The following is a 16979-nucleotide window of genomic DNA, read 5'->3' as shown; positions in this document are numbered from 1 at the left end:
TTTAACCCTCTCCTTACCACCCAAAGGAAAATCGTCATATTCGTTACGATGTATTTTCTTATTCTGATTCTATTTTGTTATAGTTATAGTTATAAAAACTCGACACTGTGTTGCGGAGCTCATTTTTCTGAACAAAATATAGAATATACTCATTATTCTGTTTGAAAAATCTATTTTTGTGTAGGGTGAGTATGACGTTTCGAGTAAAATTCTGAAAATAGCTGGTAGGGAGAGAGTTAAGTTCCTGCTATTTTTTTAAAAAATAAGATAATTAATAGAATACAGTAGCTACAAGCCAAAATGAAACTAGAAACACATTCATTCCATCTGCAATAATACTGGAACAATCTTCCACTTGACACTACAAAGTCAAGACAACTCCAATTGTTAAAAAATATTATTTCCTTTTGCGTGCCAGTGTGAAATTGAGTGTTATCCATTTCTTTTTTTTTTGAGGGGGGGGGGGGGGGGGGGTTATTCATATGGATGTCAAATTTAGGGTGATCCTCCATAAACGGATGCTACTCCACAATGTAGAGGAGGGAAAACTGTCATGGTAATTTCTATTATCTCATATTATCATGTTGCGATAAAAAAGCAAGAATGTTTGCCTTGAATTTAAATGCAAATCGCTATAGAATCTTTTGACCGATTGCAAAATAGTTTAGTATATCTATGAACAAAAAGTATGGCGAGACAAGTTTAACGAACTTTTTTAACTGACTGTAATATATATAATGCCGTTGACTGACTCAGCGAATGGAAAACAATCGACATTGAATCTCTTTATAGTGAAGGAAACGTGAAGCCTAAATATTTCATTTTAACTGCATATTCAGTTGTATTGGGAATCCGAATGAGGCTAAATCGAGGTCGATCTGTCTAGTGCTGTTTTAAAATTGTGTATATTGGAAGATTGAATTGAACATTAATTTAAATCTTAAAATAGTACTCAAAACGAGTAATCCTGAAATGAATATCTTTTAATGCGGAAAAAAAAACGAATATAATTTCAAAACGTGAAACGATGATCATCTTTTTCTTCTTTACTTTTGAAAAACCAAAATCATCAACGTTTTGTTGAGTGATCCCGTCGTTATTATCTACAACCAATCCTTGACCTACTATTGGTTGAGGCTGATAGCATATTAAATTTTTAAAACCAGTTAACTGGCCACCCTGGAAAGACACGTTTTTGTATAGTTGGCCAGGAAACTCGTCCTTCAAATATCGATCGAATTTGATGGCCCTCATCTTGGCAGAATTTTTCAAACCCCAGACTTCGCGAAGTCCTAACTTCGAGAGTTTTTACCAAGATCAGGGTCATTTAAATCAATCTATATTTGAAAGACCAAATTGTTAAATAATGTATTTCCAGAGTGTGGTAGTTAACTGGTTAACAACGCGTTCCAGTCCATTGCAATGTTTGGAAAGAAACAGTTTTGAAATGTGTTGCGACTAATTATTCATATTATGGATGTAAGAATGACATGAGTTTTGATGGGTGTAGCATGGAGCGACTTGATATATAAAGAGATCACCACAGTGATGCTTATAAAAAAGCTGGCCTCTTTTTGGCGAGATATCAGAATCAGTTCGCCTCAGCAGAAAATACGGTGGAGTTTGAAATCAATCTTATAGATGAAACAAAATTGTCACTCAGCCAGTTGTTATTGTTTTTAGGCATCCATTTTTATAACTAGTTCTCACTAAATTCTATCAATCAGACAAAACGTTCAAGGTTACACGTTGTTATGAATGTTGATACGTTGTACCCGCTGGCGGATAGTGTGGGTATTTTAACTAAGTGCATACATCAATAGCTCTTTGTTGGATGTCTAGAGAATTTGATTTATTTAGTCAATAGTACAGGGATCCCAAACTGCGAACTCATACTCAAATATTAATCGAACTGAAGCCTGGCATGGCATGCCGATAAGTTGCTTATCGGTTGTTGGTTTTCAAGTTCCGTTTAAGGAAGTCAAGAGTCTTGTTGTTTTGTTTGAAATTGCTCTCTGAGATGATTCCCTCCCATGACAGTTGCATGCAACACACCAAGATATTTTGTTTTGGGAACATTTTCCAACGTTTGATTCTGGAGGTAGTATGGCGATTATTTTTAATCGAGTGCCGGCTCATCATTCGTAACACAGAGCATTAACTTGGATTGAATAACATAACTCCAATATTACCAATTTGTATAGGCCGTCTTTGGTCTTGTTAGTTGTTTTTAAATTGGGCAAAAACCAAAGGTGTGTCAATTGATCGTTGATCACCAAACCTCTAAGTTGATATATATATATATATATAAAGAGAGAGAGAGAGAGAGAGAGAGAGAGAGAGAGAGAGAGAGAGAGAGAGAGAGAGAGAGAAAGCTGCGATCCGAGTAGTCCATCAATCCTAAGTTATATTAATAAATAGCACTTAATATAGTGCCTTACCCCGTCTGTAACGGCATCAAGCGCTTTACAACGACGTCGATTGAAATATACAGATACACAAACAGATCTTAAATTGATCTTAAATTAATTCGTTACATTTGAAACAAGTGAGCTTTTAGTTGAGTTTTTTTAATTGAAGGGATGAGGATGATCTAAGGGATGCTGGTAGGGAATTCCAACATTGAGGGGCGGCAAATTGAAACGATTGAGTGCCAACCTTACGAAGTACCTTTTGCATTACCAATTCGAGCTTAACATTATTCGATCTCAAGGTTCTTATCGGAGTGTAAATACCTTTAAAAGATTGTTGATATACAACAGGGACCCAGTGTGTAAAGATTTATAAGCCGAGGTAGCAATTTTATAAATTATTCGCCAATGAAGGAGAATTTAGAAAGTTGTTTTAAAACAAGCCTAGCGGCATTATTCTGTGCAACTTGAAGGCTATCCGTTTTTTCTTTTGTCACCTTTACCAGTAATGAATTGCAATGGTCTAATTTTGAAAGTACAACGGAAATTATAAAAACTTCTGCTATTTTTGTTGGGATAAGGTTTCTGATTTTACTGATTCTTTTGATTCAAGGTACATTATTTTTATAATGTGAATGACCTGACTGGACATTGAAAGATCAGCGTTAATCAATACTCCAAGGGTTTTTATGCTTTTTGAAAAAGAAATAACGTGATCCCCTTAGCAAATGCCATTTTAAGGATATTTTGCCTTCCGCAGATTAGAATGTCTGTCTTTTCATCACTCAACATTTGTTTGTTTCTACCCATCCAATCTTTAACTTCATTTAAACAGGCTCAAATCGTCCAATCAAACTTTCAATATCGTTTCAGAGACAGGAACTAAATATTTGAAAATCATATGTGTAAAACTGATGTAAAAGTTCAAATTTCTTAATACCATTTGACAGTAGCTACATATACATAGTACAAAGGACTGGTCTAAGGACCGACCCCTGCCGAACACCAACATTTCAATGGACAGATATCGGTTTTGACACTGCTTACCACGACCGTCTCCCAACGGTCAGTAAAATTACGATCGGATCCAGCTCAGTGCAGTGCAATTAAAACAAAAAAATTCTCAACACGGCTGAGCAGTATAACGTGGGCAATAGTGTCAAATGCCACAGATAAATCCAAAAGGCAGATCCTTACCTACTTATACATTCTTCGTTTATTATCAATATAGAATACTCACTGCCAGTTCCATTATATGCCAGACTCGTATTGTTATCCATTGTGAGAGCGTTAAACAAGAGGCTTTAATAATCTGAAATATAGAATAAGTGAATAGAATGTGTTACTGTTACGTGACAGAATACTAAATACTATAGGATCTAACGGTTGCCTATGTCTAGGCTTGCATAATGTGTTAATAAACATATCTATTCCTCTTTTAATACAATAAAAGGATGACAATGGATAATAAATCATATAATGACATGAGCGGAACCCGATCTTAAACTGATAAAAATAATGATGACGACAATGATAATTGTGATATTATCATCATCATCATCATCATCATCATCATCATCATCATCATCATCATCATCATCATCATCATCATTATCATCATTATTATTATTATTATCATCATGGTTATCATTATCAGCATTAGTATTATTATCATCATCATCATCATCATCATCATCATCATCATCATCATCATCATCATCATCATCATCATCATTATCATCTTCAGCATCATCATTAGTATTACTATCATTTATTTTATAATAATTATAATTAATATTGGTGCTATTATTATTATTATTATTATCATTATTATTATTATTATTATTATTATTATTATTATTATTATTATTATTATTATTATTATTATTATTATTTATATTATTATCATCATCATCATCATCATCATCATCATCATTATTATGATTCTTTCTTCTTCTTCTTCTTCTCTTCTTCTTCTTCTTCTTCTTCTTCTTCTTCTTCTTCTTCTTCTTCTTCTTCTTTTATTATTATTATTATTATTATTATTATATTATTATTATTATTATTATTATTATTATTATTATTATTATCATTATTATTATTATTATTATTATTATTATTATTATTATTATTATTATTATTATTATTATTATTATTATTATTATTATTCCTATTTCTATAATTTTTAAAAAAATATTATCATTATTATTATTATTATTATTATTATGATTATTATTATTATTATTATTATTATTATTATTATTATTATTATTATTATTATTATCATTATTATTATTATTATTATTATTATTATTATTATTATTATTATTATTATTATTATTGTTGTTATTATTATTGATATTATTTAATATAACCAAAGGATTGCGGGTCTTTTGAACTAAAATACAAATAACTTGTTCTTAATATAACAACATGATAACCACTTTGTACAAAGAATTAAATGGTTGTATACTATAGACACAAACAGCTTAGGATCAAATGGAGTCAAATTTAGCGAAGTTTACGAAGTTAATTCAATCTTAGGGTTTCGCCAATAAATCAACAATTTGATGACAACAGACATGAAAGTGGAGAAAACAAAAGTAAATGGAACCAAAAAATAAACTGATATCATTAATAACCACACAAAATAATACAACAGTCGTAATACCACCAATACGTACAATAAAAATAATAATAATAATAATAATAATAATAATAATAATAATAATAATAATAATAATAATGATAATAATAATATATAATAATAATAATAATAATAATAATAATAATAATAATAATAATAATAATAATAATAAATAATAATAATAATAATAATAATAATAATAATTAATAATAATAAATAATAATAATAATAATATAATAATATAACAATAACAATAATACTATTACATCATCATTACTACCACAGTCATCACCATTACCACCACCACCATTACCATTATCACTACCACCATCACCATCACTATTAAGTTTTCAATCAGTTTTTCTCGTTTTTTAAATTTGATACCCATCACAAGAGACCTCCTTACTACTACGAAAACTACCGTAGAACTACGGGTAATTCCCGAGCTGTATGTAATAAGGTTTTTACTTAAATACCATTTCTTGAAAACGAAGTTCTGGTGCCAGATCTATCACATAACGGAGTTAAAAACATTTTTCCCCACGCATTATAAGGACAAGCTGGTGATTTTTAAGGGTAGTTAAAATGTCTACGATGTTATCTACCCTGAAAACTACGTATTATATTTTCCGATTTCAAGTAGGCAGCAGGTCTGCTATGATAAGTATCAGTTTCATAGTTAAAATAAGACAAACAAAAATATCGTTGATTTACTCTTAGGCTTTCCGCAATAATCCATACAATTTAATGACAACATACATGAAAATGATTTTAAAAAAGGTAAATGAAACCAAAGTATAAAATGATACCATTAATAATCATAAAAATACAACATTGTAATACCACCAATACTGACAATAATAATAATAATAATAATAATAATAATAATAATAATAATAATAATAATAATAATAATAATAATAATAATAATAATAATAATAATAATAATAATAATAATAATATAATAAGCCAATTGTGCAATCGCAACTAATCTTTATCATGGTAAACTATAATACAATATTTAATATCCATGCCCAATCCCCCCCCCCCCCCACTTTCTCACACAAATACACACTCACACACACATAAACACACATACACACATATATATATATATATATATATATATATATATATATATATATATATATATATATAACGTCATATTTTGTATAATATACCACATCTTAGTATCAGAACTGCAAATAAAAAACAAATGAAAACAAACAAACAATCGCATTATTCCCTCTATCATCAAGTTTAATAAGTTTTCCTTGCTGTGGAAACCACAATTATACTTGCAAATATTTCTTGCGAAAGCGAAGGCTAAGCAGTCGTATCCTTTTTCAGCTATTTGTCAAGTCGAATGGGTTGAGGGACACATTCAAACTTGTCGTGTACAATATGGCAAACAGAAGTGTACTCGTCGTTCATTGCCTGTTTGTTATTAGATCTACATCTATCTATTTCAAGATGGAAACACTTATTGTGGCTGTACAGCTATCCAATATCGACAGTCATTTTCTCTTCTTGCTTTTTTGCTAGATACATTACTTCCATGGAGCAACTTTACTATAGCAATCAAGCATACAGCGAGATAAATACCTTTAAAATGCAATACAGAATACAATTCAAGATGTTTCCTTTAGATAATATACATCTTCGGTCATAATAATACTTTGTTTGATTGGGTTATTTGGTCCATATGAAAACGAAGAAGAAAAAATCCTATTTTCAGAGGGCGTACGGCACAGTGATACAGAATCAATAGCAAGATCTCGATTAACTTTAAATATATGTAAGATAAGAAAATAATGGTCAAAAGATTCACTTATTGACATTCTATTCTTTAAAACAAACAGGGTTAGGGGTTAACATTGTTAACAGTCCATGTTAGATTATTGCCAACAAGCCCAGAATTACTGAGAAATCTAAAAAAAATTATATAACTATTGTTAACAAATTGATATACGATTGACTTGCAAATCTTTCTTTTCAGTTAAGGATAATGCTATCATCCGTTGACTCAAATGATTATTTTGAATATCTGATAGGTATAATGACCAGCCCTTGCTTAAGAAGACAATGGCCTTGGGAATGGCCATCTGGCAACAGAGTTCCCTTTATTTATTCGCGCATCTACAGACTTTATTACCGGAACGATCTATCTTCGATGGCTCAAAAAAGCATCTCCATCTATGCTATTTCCCACAATACAGGAGTATGATAATTAAGATAGATGAATGTCTATAATTCTTAATGGCCTTTATTTCTCCAGAAAATATTTCGGTTTCTCTATTAGTATTAGTTCACAAAATACCATATGGCAACAAGAGACAAACAAGAAAGATCGGTTAACGATAATACAAAAAGGGAGAAGGCACTGATGTAAGATAAAGATCTGAAAAAGGGCACTGTTTCATACACACTTTTTTAGATATTTATCAAGATGTATATTGACGGATATATAAAAAGCCATCTAGATATTATTAAATAAAATGCTGTAAAGTTTGCGATCGGAAAATAGACATGCATGAAAGCGTCTAGCAAGGAAAAACAAGATATTCATGAAAGTAATCTCCAACTGGACAATAAAAAACCCCACAAAACCTGTTGTGAAATTCACCCCTCTGGCTATCGGGTCGCAAGCAAATTGAAAGATTACTTTCATCCATGGCTTATTTTTCTACACTTTGTTGTTTGTAATAATATTTGAATAAGCCGCAAAGTTCAATTATCTAATATAAAAACTATTTTATGGCGTAAACATTTGCCTTAAAAATCGCATAAAAGAGTTAAAACAATCCAGAGTTATTATATTTTGCGTATTAAATCTTCATAATGTATTCCAAGTTATTATTGATTTTATAGGAAGTTTGATTAATTGATGTATTTTAAAATAGTTAATTGATTGAAAATCAATTCTAATGAACGCCGGTCATTATCAGCTTCGTATTGTTATTTCATTTAGTCTATAAATTACATATATTATTAGTAAGTAGTAGAAGGATCAGTAGAAGTACAATGTAGATTATTAAGTAGTATATATATTGTAACTAGTGTAATAGTAGTAAATAGAAGTAAAATAGTAGTTAGTAGTATGTAATTAGAGAAGTATTAGTATAGTGTATTGTAGTATGTAGTGATATATTAGTAGAGTAGTGTAGTAGTAGTAGTATATATTAGTAGTATATAGTAGTAGTAAGTAGTAGTAGTAGTAGTAGTAGTAAGTAGTAGTATAAGTAAGTAGTAGTATAGTAGTATGAGTAGTAGTAGTAGTAGTAGTAGTAGTTAGTAGTAGTAGTAGTAGTAGTAAGTAGTAAGTTAGTAGTAGTAGTAGTAGTAGTAGTAGTAGTAGTAGAGTAGTAGTAGTATGTAGTAGTTAGTATGTAGTATTAGTCAGTAGAAGTATGTAGATTATGTAGTAAAGTATAGAAGTAGTAGTAGTAATAGTAAGTAGTAAGTAGTAGTAGTAGTAGTGTATATAGAAGTATAGTAGTAGTAGTAGTAGTAGTAAGTAGTAGAGTAGTAGTAGTAGTAGTATTAGTAGTAGTAAGAAAGTATGTATTGTTGTATTGTAGTATAGTAGTAGTAGTAGTAGTAGAGTAGTAGTAGTAGTAGTAGTAGTAAGAAGTAGTAAGTAGTAGTATAGTATAGTAAGTATTAGTAGTAGTATAGTAAGAGTAGTAGTAGTAGTAGTAGTAGTATATAGTAGTAGTAGTAGATAGTAGTAGTAGTAGTGAGTATAGTAGTAGTAGTAGTAAGTAGTAGTTAGTAGATAGTAGTAGTAGTGTAGTAGTTAGTAGTAGTAGTAGTAGAAGTAGTAGATAGTAGTAGTAGTAGTAGTAGTAGTAATAGAGTAATAGTAGTAGTAGTATAGTAGTATAGTAGTAGTAGTAGTAGTAGTAGTAGTAGTTAGAAGATAGCAGCAGCAGCAGCAGCAGCAGTAGTAGTAGTAGTAGTAGTAGTAGTAGTAGTAGTAGTAGTAGTAGTAGTAGTAGTAGTAGTAGTAGTGGTAGTAATAGTCGCAGTAGTAGTAGTAGTAGTAGTAGTAGTAGTAGTAGTAGTAGTAGTAGTAGTAGTAGTAGTAGTAGTAGTTGGTGTTGGTGTTATCATTGTTTGTAGTAGTAGTGGCGGCGGTGGTGGTAGTAGTAGTAGTAGTAGTAGTAGTAGTAGTAGTAGTAGTAGTAGTAGTAGTAGTAGTAGTAGTAGTAGTAGTAGTAGTAGGAGCAGTAGTAGTAGTTGTTGTTGTTGTTCTTGTTGTTTTAGGATCAGTAGAAGTATCGGTAGCATTAGTTGTAGTAATAGTATTAGAAGTAGTAGTAGTAATAGAAGTAGTAACATAGTAGTAGTAGTAGTAGTAATAGAAGTATTAGAAGTAGTAGTAGTAGTAGTAGTAGTAGTAGTAGTAGTAGTAGTAGTAGTAGTAGTAGTAGTAGTAGTAGTAGTAGTAGTAGTAGTAGTAGTAGTAGTAGTAGTAGTAGTAGTAGTAGTAGTTAGTCGTAGTAATAGAAAGTAGTAGTAGTAGTAGTAGTAGTAGTAGTAGTAGTAGCAAGCAGCAGCAGCAGCAGTAGTAGTAGTAGTAGTAGTAGTAGTAGTAGTAGTAGTAGTGGTAGTAGTAGTAGTAGTAGTAGTAGTAGTAGTAGTAGTAGTAGTAGTAGTAGTAGTAGTAATAGTCGTAGTAGTAGTAATAGTCGTAGTAGTAGTAGTAATAGTAGTAGTAGAAGTAGTAGTAGTAGTAGTAGTAGTTGGTGTTGGTGTTATCATTGTTTGTAGTAGTAGTGGCGGCGGTGGTGGTGGTGGTAGTAGTAGTAGTAGTAGTAGTAGTAGTAGTAGTAGTAGTAGTAGCAGTAGTAGTAGTAGTAGTAGTAGTGGTAATAGTAGTAGTAGTAGTAGTAGTAGTAGTAGTAGTAGTAGTAGTAGTAGTAGTAGTAGTAGTAGTAGTAGTAGTAGTAGTAGTAGTAGTATAAATAATTGTAGTAGTCGTAGCGGTTGTTAAGACAGGAGGAGTGGGATGAGAAGAAGAAGAAGAAGAAGAAGAAGAAGAAGAAGAAGAAGAAGAAGAAGAAGAAGAAGAAGAAGAAGAAGAAGAAGAAGAAGAAGAAAAAGAAGAAGAAGAAGAAGAAGAAGAAGAAGAAGAAGAAGAAGAAGAAGAAGAAGAAGAAGAAGAAGAAGAAGAAGAAGAAGAAGAAGAAGAAGAAGAAGAAAAAGAAGAAGAAGAGGAAAAAGAAAAAGAAGAAGAAGAAGAAGAAGAAGAAGAAGAAGAAGAAGAAGAAGAAGAAGAAGAAGAAGAAGAAGAAGAAGAAGAAGAAGAAGAAGAAGAATGTGCTGATAATTACGATAATGAGAAGGAGAAGGAGGAGGAGGAGGAGGAGGAGGAGGAGGATGAAGAATATGAAGAAGAACAACAAGAGGAGGGAACCATAAAAAGATAAGACGAAGAGGAGGATGAAGACGACAGAGAAGAGATAAATAAAAGCGGCATTTGTCCCTTCCTTTTTCTCCTTTATAGCATCAACTATTGATTATACCGTCATTTACGATAGGCCATGGACTTGGCAGGCGTTTGAAGCATTGTCCTCTTGAGTGACATCCACAAGTTCCCATTCTTGTGTCCATTGAGCTGTGTAGTATTATTATAGGTAATTGAACCATCACTAACTTTCTTGTAGGTGGTTATGGTACTGGTGGTTGTGGTGATGATGCTGATTGTGTTGTTATTGTTGTTGTTGTTGTTGTTGTTGATGATGATGCTGATGATGATGATGATGATGATGATGATGATAATTGATGATGTTGATGATGATGATGATGATGATGATGATGATGATGATGATGATGATGATGATGATGATGATGATGATGACCATTTATTTGGGGTTTAAGACTTTCAGAAATCTAAGAAGTCATCTTAATCTACATATGGCGAACATTTTTTTAAAATAGTTTTTTAACCAAAAATCTATTATCAACATTGTTCCGAACAGCCAAGATAAACATTTATATCATCGAACTATTTTTACAGACTGCTATACGAGCAACTTGCGAACCATCTTATATATTTCAGGCGAATTCTATCATCCTTTGACTCAAATTTATACGAAGAAAATCTGGTAGGTCGTAATACTCAATCGTTGTTGAATTTCATTGCCAGTATAATTTATTCTACGCAAGTCTAGCATATCTACAACAAAAATTGATGACGTAATATTAAATCTCTCTTCATTCTATCGAGTAATAGTAATCTCATCCGCAACAATAAAACATGTCGTAATTTTAAATCTTTCGTGATAGTATCAAGTAATGGTAATCTTTCTAAAAATAGGGTTGGGGATCAACATTGTTCCTTAAAGCAAATGTTAATTTTATTATCATCGAACACAGACTTACCTTCAAAAATCTAAATATACAATATAGGTGTATAAAAAGTATAATAGATGGCCGCCTGTTCCAAATAGCCTTTATTTCTCCGCAAATATTGGGGGTTCTCCACTAGTGGGATAAAAAAAAAGCTTTGTCGGGAAAATCTGATGACAGGAATCGTCTGGATACTCGTGAGAATAGATTAGGCACTTCTTTTCACAACACTCTAGAAACACTTCGCGAAATTCGTAACAAATGTAGTTTTTAAAATATTTCAACGTTCTGTAAAACATCCTACTTTAAGCTTTCTTTGTTTCATTATCTTAGCCTAATCAATAATTAAGAAAGTTTTAATGCCGTCGTCCTATGGTAGTTGTCAAGACTTAACATCTGTTATTCCACCCCTTCCATTGGAAAACACTATCATTTCTTAGTAAAATGTAATCGTTGAATAATGCTTCGAACCCGTTGAATACAAAATTTATTCAACGATTGCAGAACATTTTCACATTTCATTGGCTTAAATACAAGTTGAACAGACTGCTGATTAGTCATCTAAAATAATCTTTCGGTGCGTATGAATATAATACATATCTAACGATTTTGTGGTCAATTAAGATTTTTTTGCAGCGCAGTCGTAGAACATCGAATCGCTGATTGATAAGAAAAAACATCTCTCTCTCTCTCTCTCTCTCTCTCTCTCTCTCGCTCTGGGTCTCTCTCTCTCTCTCTCTCTGGGTCTCTCTCACTCTCTCTCTCTTTACCCCCATTTATCCCCCCTCTCTCTTCTCCTGCGCCTCTTCTTACATCCAAATCCAACACCTTCTCCATACATTAATACTGCTTTCACATTTGACAAAATGTGATTTTTTGTAGACATGTCTGTTCTCCTGACGAAGGACAAGAGCGAAGACTTTGTTTTGTACTGTCCCCTTTTATATGAGTCACATTTACTCTCTTTATTTTATCTCTCTATCTTATTGGCTTATTTAGGCACATCTAGCTAGAAGGATTGCGCTCAGGTGTGTTTCATTAACTGCAACAAATTTATATATATATATATATATATATATATATATATATATATGTATATATATATGTATATATATATATATATATATATATATATATATATATGTATATATATATGTATATATATATATATATATATGTATATATGTATATATATATATATATATATATATGTATATGTGTGTGTGTGTGTTTGTGTGTGTGCGTGTATGTGTGTTTATAAAATTGCTGAAATAATGTTATTGATATATCCACTTCTGAAACCCGACACATTGTGTCACTCTGATATGAGTAATGTTTGTAGATGTGTAAAAAATAGGTGTTTTCCTGTCTTAATATGAAAGGCAAATGTCTGATATCTAAAAGACAGAAGATAAAAAGTAGTCTATCATAGGTGTACGACCATGAAGTCGTAGTTTATTCCAAAATCCATGGCGTTAAACATTGAATAGAACGCTGTCAATAATATCACATATGTCAGCCGATTATATCACCTCTTGTTACCAAATTAATCTGTAAAGATAAGAAATGTGAAGCCTTATCTGATGGAATTGATTCCAAGATAGATGTGAGAGGGGGTAGGGAGACAGAGAGAGACAGAGAGAGAAGCTACCATTCTCATTTGGTCTAAATTGCAAAAACGCTAAATACTAAATACTACTACAGCTACTACTACTACTACCACTACTACTACAACTACTACTACTACTACTACTACTACTACTACTACTACTACTACTACTATAATAATATCCTCAAACACGAAGCCCTTGGCGCTTTAGATCAATACAAAACAATATAAAAGAAAACACATGACATCCAAAGAAAAACAAACTCACGCCCTGCCTATCAGGCGTATTACAATAATTTTGAATCATCTTACTTGGAATAATTCAATTAGTCACATCCCTTCTAGCATCACAGTTCTAGATGAAATATAGACTTCTCATCTGTTGCTAATTCCCATTAATCGTGTTGTTTACTCCAAGACTGTTAATTGCATACATGTACAGATAAGGCTCAAGTTTGAGAGTTTCTGCCAAAATGAGGGTCATTTAAATCCTTCGATTTTTGAAGAACAAATTTTCCGGCCAAATCTTTAAATCCTTTTTTTTCCAGAATACGGCAGATAAACGGTAAAATTGTACAAATCCTGACAATGCGATGTCATTTTAAAATACCAAATCAACGTGTGCATTTATGTATCTGCATAATGAACGACTCGCTTTAGCACTTTGAGATTATCTATGACAAGATCGCACTGATAAGGTTTGAACATTTCAAAAGATAGTGGTGAACCAAATAATGATAATCTACTATTTCCTGAAAATGGAATATTTCTTTCCAGACTCGCTATTTATTTCTTTTTTTCCCGATTTCAATGTTTTGTTTATAATAATTATAATATCATAATCATTAAGGGTTACTCGGGTCAAAACGACCATTAAATTCCTTGATGTTTTGTTTGTTTCGTTTGTTTTTTGCTTTTTTTTTTGTTTGTTTGTTTTTTCGTTTGTGTGTGGGTTTTTTTTTGTTTTGTTTTTTGTCGTTGTTTTGTTTTGTTGTCTTGTTTTGTTTTTGTTTTGTTTTTGTTTTTTTTTATTTTTGGTTTATTTTTAAATGTTTGTTTTTTTGTTTTTGTTTTTTTTTTTGTAAAGTCAAATGCATAATGGTAAAAACAAATAAAAAGAATAGATCAAATAATACATGGTCATTATAAGTACACACAAGCATATAATCCAAACAAAAGATCAAGTTGGTGCATAATATATCTAGATAGTATTCTTTCACAGTTTTAGATTTATTAAATAATTTGGGATGTTTTTTTATCTCGCCAAATAACTCACGAGCTTGCGATTTTTTTAAATATATCAAATTTAATACATCGAAAAGTCATGACAGAATACATTTATTCCGTCCCTCAAAGTAATTTTATTATATATTTTACAACCAATAATCTGTAAAATGCTTCATACTGCAATTAATTCAAGTTATCCATAGTGGTCATTTATGAAACTAGTATTTGGTTCATCATCAAAACATGTCAAAAAGCCCCTTCTCAGGAATTCTCTATTTTTCATCTCACTAATCGGCACTGAGTAGTATCAAAGAGACTATCGACTAAACAAATACTTTCCAATCATATTTAAAGTGCGTTCACACTTTAAGTCGAAATCCAGTGGATCCAAACACAACGTTACCTTTACAAAATTTGTTTTATTTAATTTTTCTCCGTTTGCATAATGTAGAACGTCTATATACTTTTAGTGGATTTGAATACGCTGGCCAATCTTTTGTTTTAAATATTGTTAGATTCTGTATGGGTGATTGGAAGTTGTCAAAACACTGTCTCTTGATAATAATTCACCACAGAGCCGATAAAACGTTGTATAAAAAATAAATTTCTGAAACAAAACAAAACAAAAACTCAAGAAGTACACTTAAATATAGACTTTGCTCAGTATCGATACGTATCTAAATTAGCAAGTACTTGCTAAGACTGGGTGTTGATATCAATTAGCGTCCATCCTTAGCATCCATACTTTATATTTATTTCATTGAATCATTATTTTTCCACCTGTTTTATGGAATTATGGAGCACAATTGGAAATAACATAAAATCAAGGTAAAGTTACTAGATGTTAAAATTGTTGTGAATGAATTAAAGTTGTGATGAGTGGGATCGTGTTGTTGTCCTTGGGGTCACTCGGTAGGATGTGTTGCATGTTCTTTGAACTCCTACACATACTCCTTCATAACTCATTTTTCTCTAAATCAATTTGATAATCATAATGGTAAGCAGTGGCGGTTCTAGCCTATTTGCAGTGGTTGGGCAAAGAGGATTCGGTCATATATATATATATATATATATATATATATATATATATATATATATATATATATATATATATATATATATGATATATATTTTTTATTTTTTATTTTTTTGTTTTTTTTTTAATAAAAAATTTTTTTGATTTTTTTTTTCGCCTTTAAACAAAAAATATTTCAACCACCAATAATCACATTCACAATGAAATGACAATACCAGTAGATTTTAATTCTTCCAAACGTAATCAAGAATGAATCACGAAAGAGAATACAACTAAAAAATAAAGCGACGAGACATAATGCGACAACACCTTGACAATACAAGTCCATTTCCTTCACTCGAAAAATTAAAGAGATGCTTTAATCCCTCAACGGCGATATTAATATTGCTTTTACATATTTCTGGTTTTCAGTAGTACGTAGTAACCTTAAAGTTTTCATGGAGAAGCAACAACAGCGATATGACTCGAGTTTCAGTCAGAGCTCAAATTGCATAATTTTTACTGCTGTCTTGGTGGTCAGAATGATTGTGCCGGTGGTGGTAGTGGTTGGAATAGTGGTAGCGGTGGTGGTGGTGGTGGAGGAGGAGGAGGAAGACGAGGCGGTGAGGGGTAATTATGGTAGTGGTTTTGGTGGTGCTGTTGGTTAGAATGATAGTTGTGGAGACGATGACGGAAATTGTATGGTGATGTTGATATTGTTTTTATTGCTATTGTTGTACTTGTTGTTAATATTGTTGTTGTTGTTGTTAATGATGATGATGATGATGATGATGATGATGATGATGATTATGATGACAACGACGATGTCGTCGACAATGATGGTTACCATACGATATTACAAAATTTATTCAATCTTAGGCTTTCGCCAATTAATCATACAATTTGATGACCACATACATGAAAGTGGAAAATAATGGCAAATGGGACCAAACAATAAACTGATACCATTAATAACCACCAAAAAAAAATACAACAATAGTAATACCACCAATACGTACAATAATAATAACAATGATAATAATAATATAATAATAATAATAATAATAATAATAATAATAATAATATATATAATAATAATAATAATAATAATATAACAATAATAATAATAATAATAATAATAATAATAATAATAATAATAATAATAATAATAATAATAATAATAATATTAATAATAATAATATAATAATAATAATAATAATAATAATAATAATAATAATAATAATAATAATAATAATAATAATAATAATAATAATAATAATAATAATAATAATAATAATATTACCATCATCATTACTACTACCACCACCGCTACCACTATACCACCATCACCATCATTATTACGTTTCCAATTATTTTTTCTCGTTTTTTAAAATTTGATATCTATCAAAACAGACGAAAATTCCGGTGATTTTTTTAAAGGGTAGTTAAAATATCTACGATTTTATTAGCCCTGAAAACTACGATTTTTATTTTCCTATCTAAAGTAGGCAGGTCTGCTATGACAAGTATCAGTATCAGTTCCATAGTCAAAATAAGACAAACAAAAACAACGTTTATTTAATATTAGGCTTTCGCCAATACTTCATACAATATAATTAAGACAAAATAATGTTACCAATCTCTCCTCATGTATTCGTTTGACTATCGTCACAATAATTACCGTGTTATCTTTGCTCCTTACCCAACCAATCC

At 31.0% G+C, this 16979-nt stretch overlaps 1 protein-coding gene across 1 annotated transcript in view; it reads right to left on the bottom strand.

The window, feature by feature from the left end:
- The window catches only part of LOC144965155 (uncharacterized), a 124973-nt gene that overhangs the window by 79030 nt on the left and 28964 nt on the right, over positions 1–16979 (bottom strand). The window contains exon 2 of the mRNA XM_078900188.1: positions 3652–3723. Within this exon, the coding sequence (XP_078756314.1) occupies positions 3652–3691 (40 nt within the window). The 5' untranslated portion in view covers positions 3692–3723. The remainder of the gene's footprint in view (positions 1–3651; positions 3724–16979) is intronic.

The sequence above is a fragment of the Berghia stephanieae genome, chromosome 2 (genome assembly GCF_034508935.2).
Source record: "Berghia stephanieae isolate SIO BIC M18660-M18661 chromosome 2, UCSD_Bste_1.3, whole genome shotgun sequence".
NCBI classification, from domain to species: Eukaryota; Metazoa; Mollusca; class Gastropoda; order Nudibranchia; family Aeolidiidae; genus Berghia; species Berghia stephanieae.
Note: the sequence above shows the minus strand (reverse complement) of the source record. Positions and strands in the feature narration are given on the sequence as shown.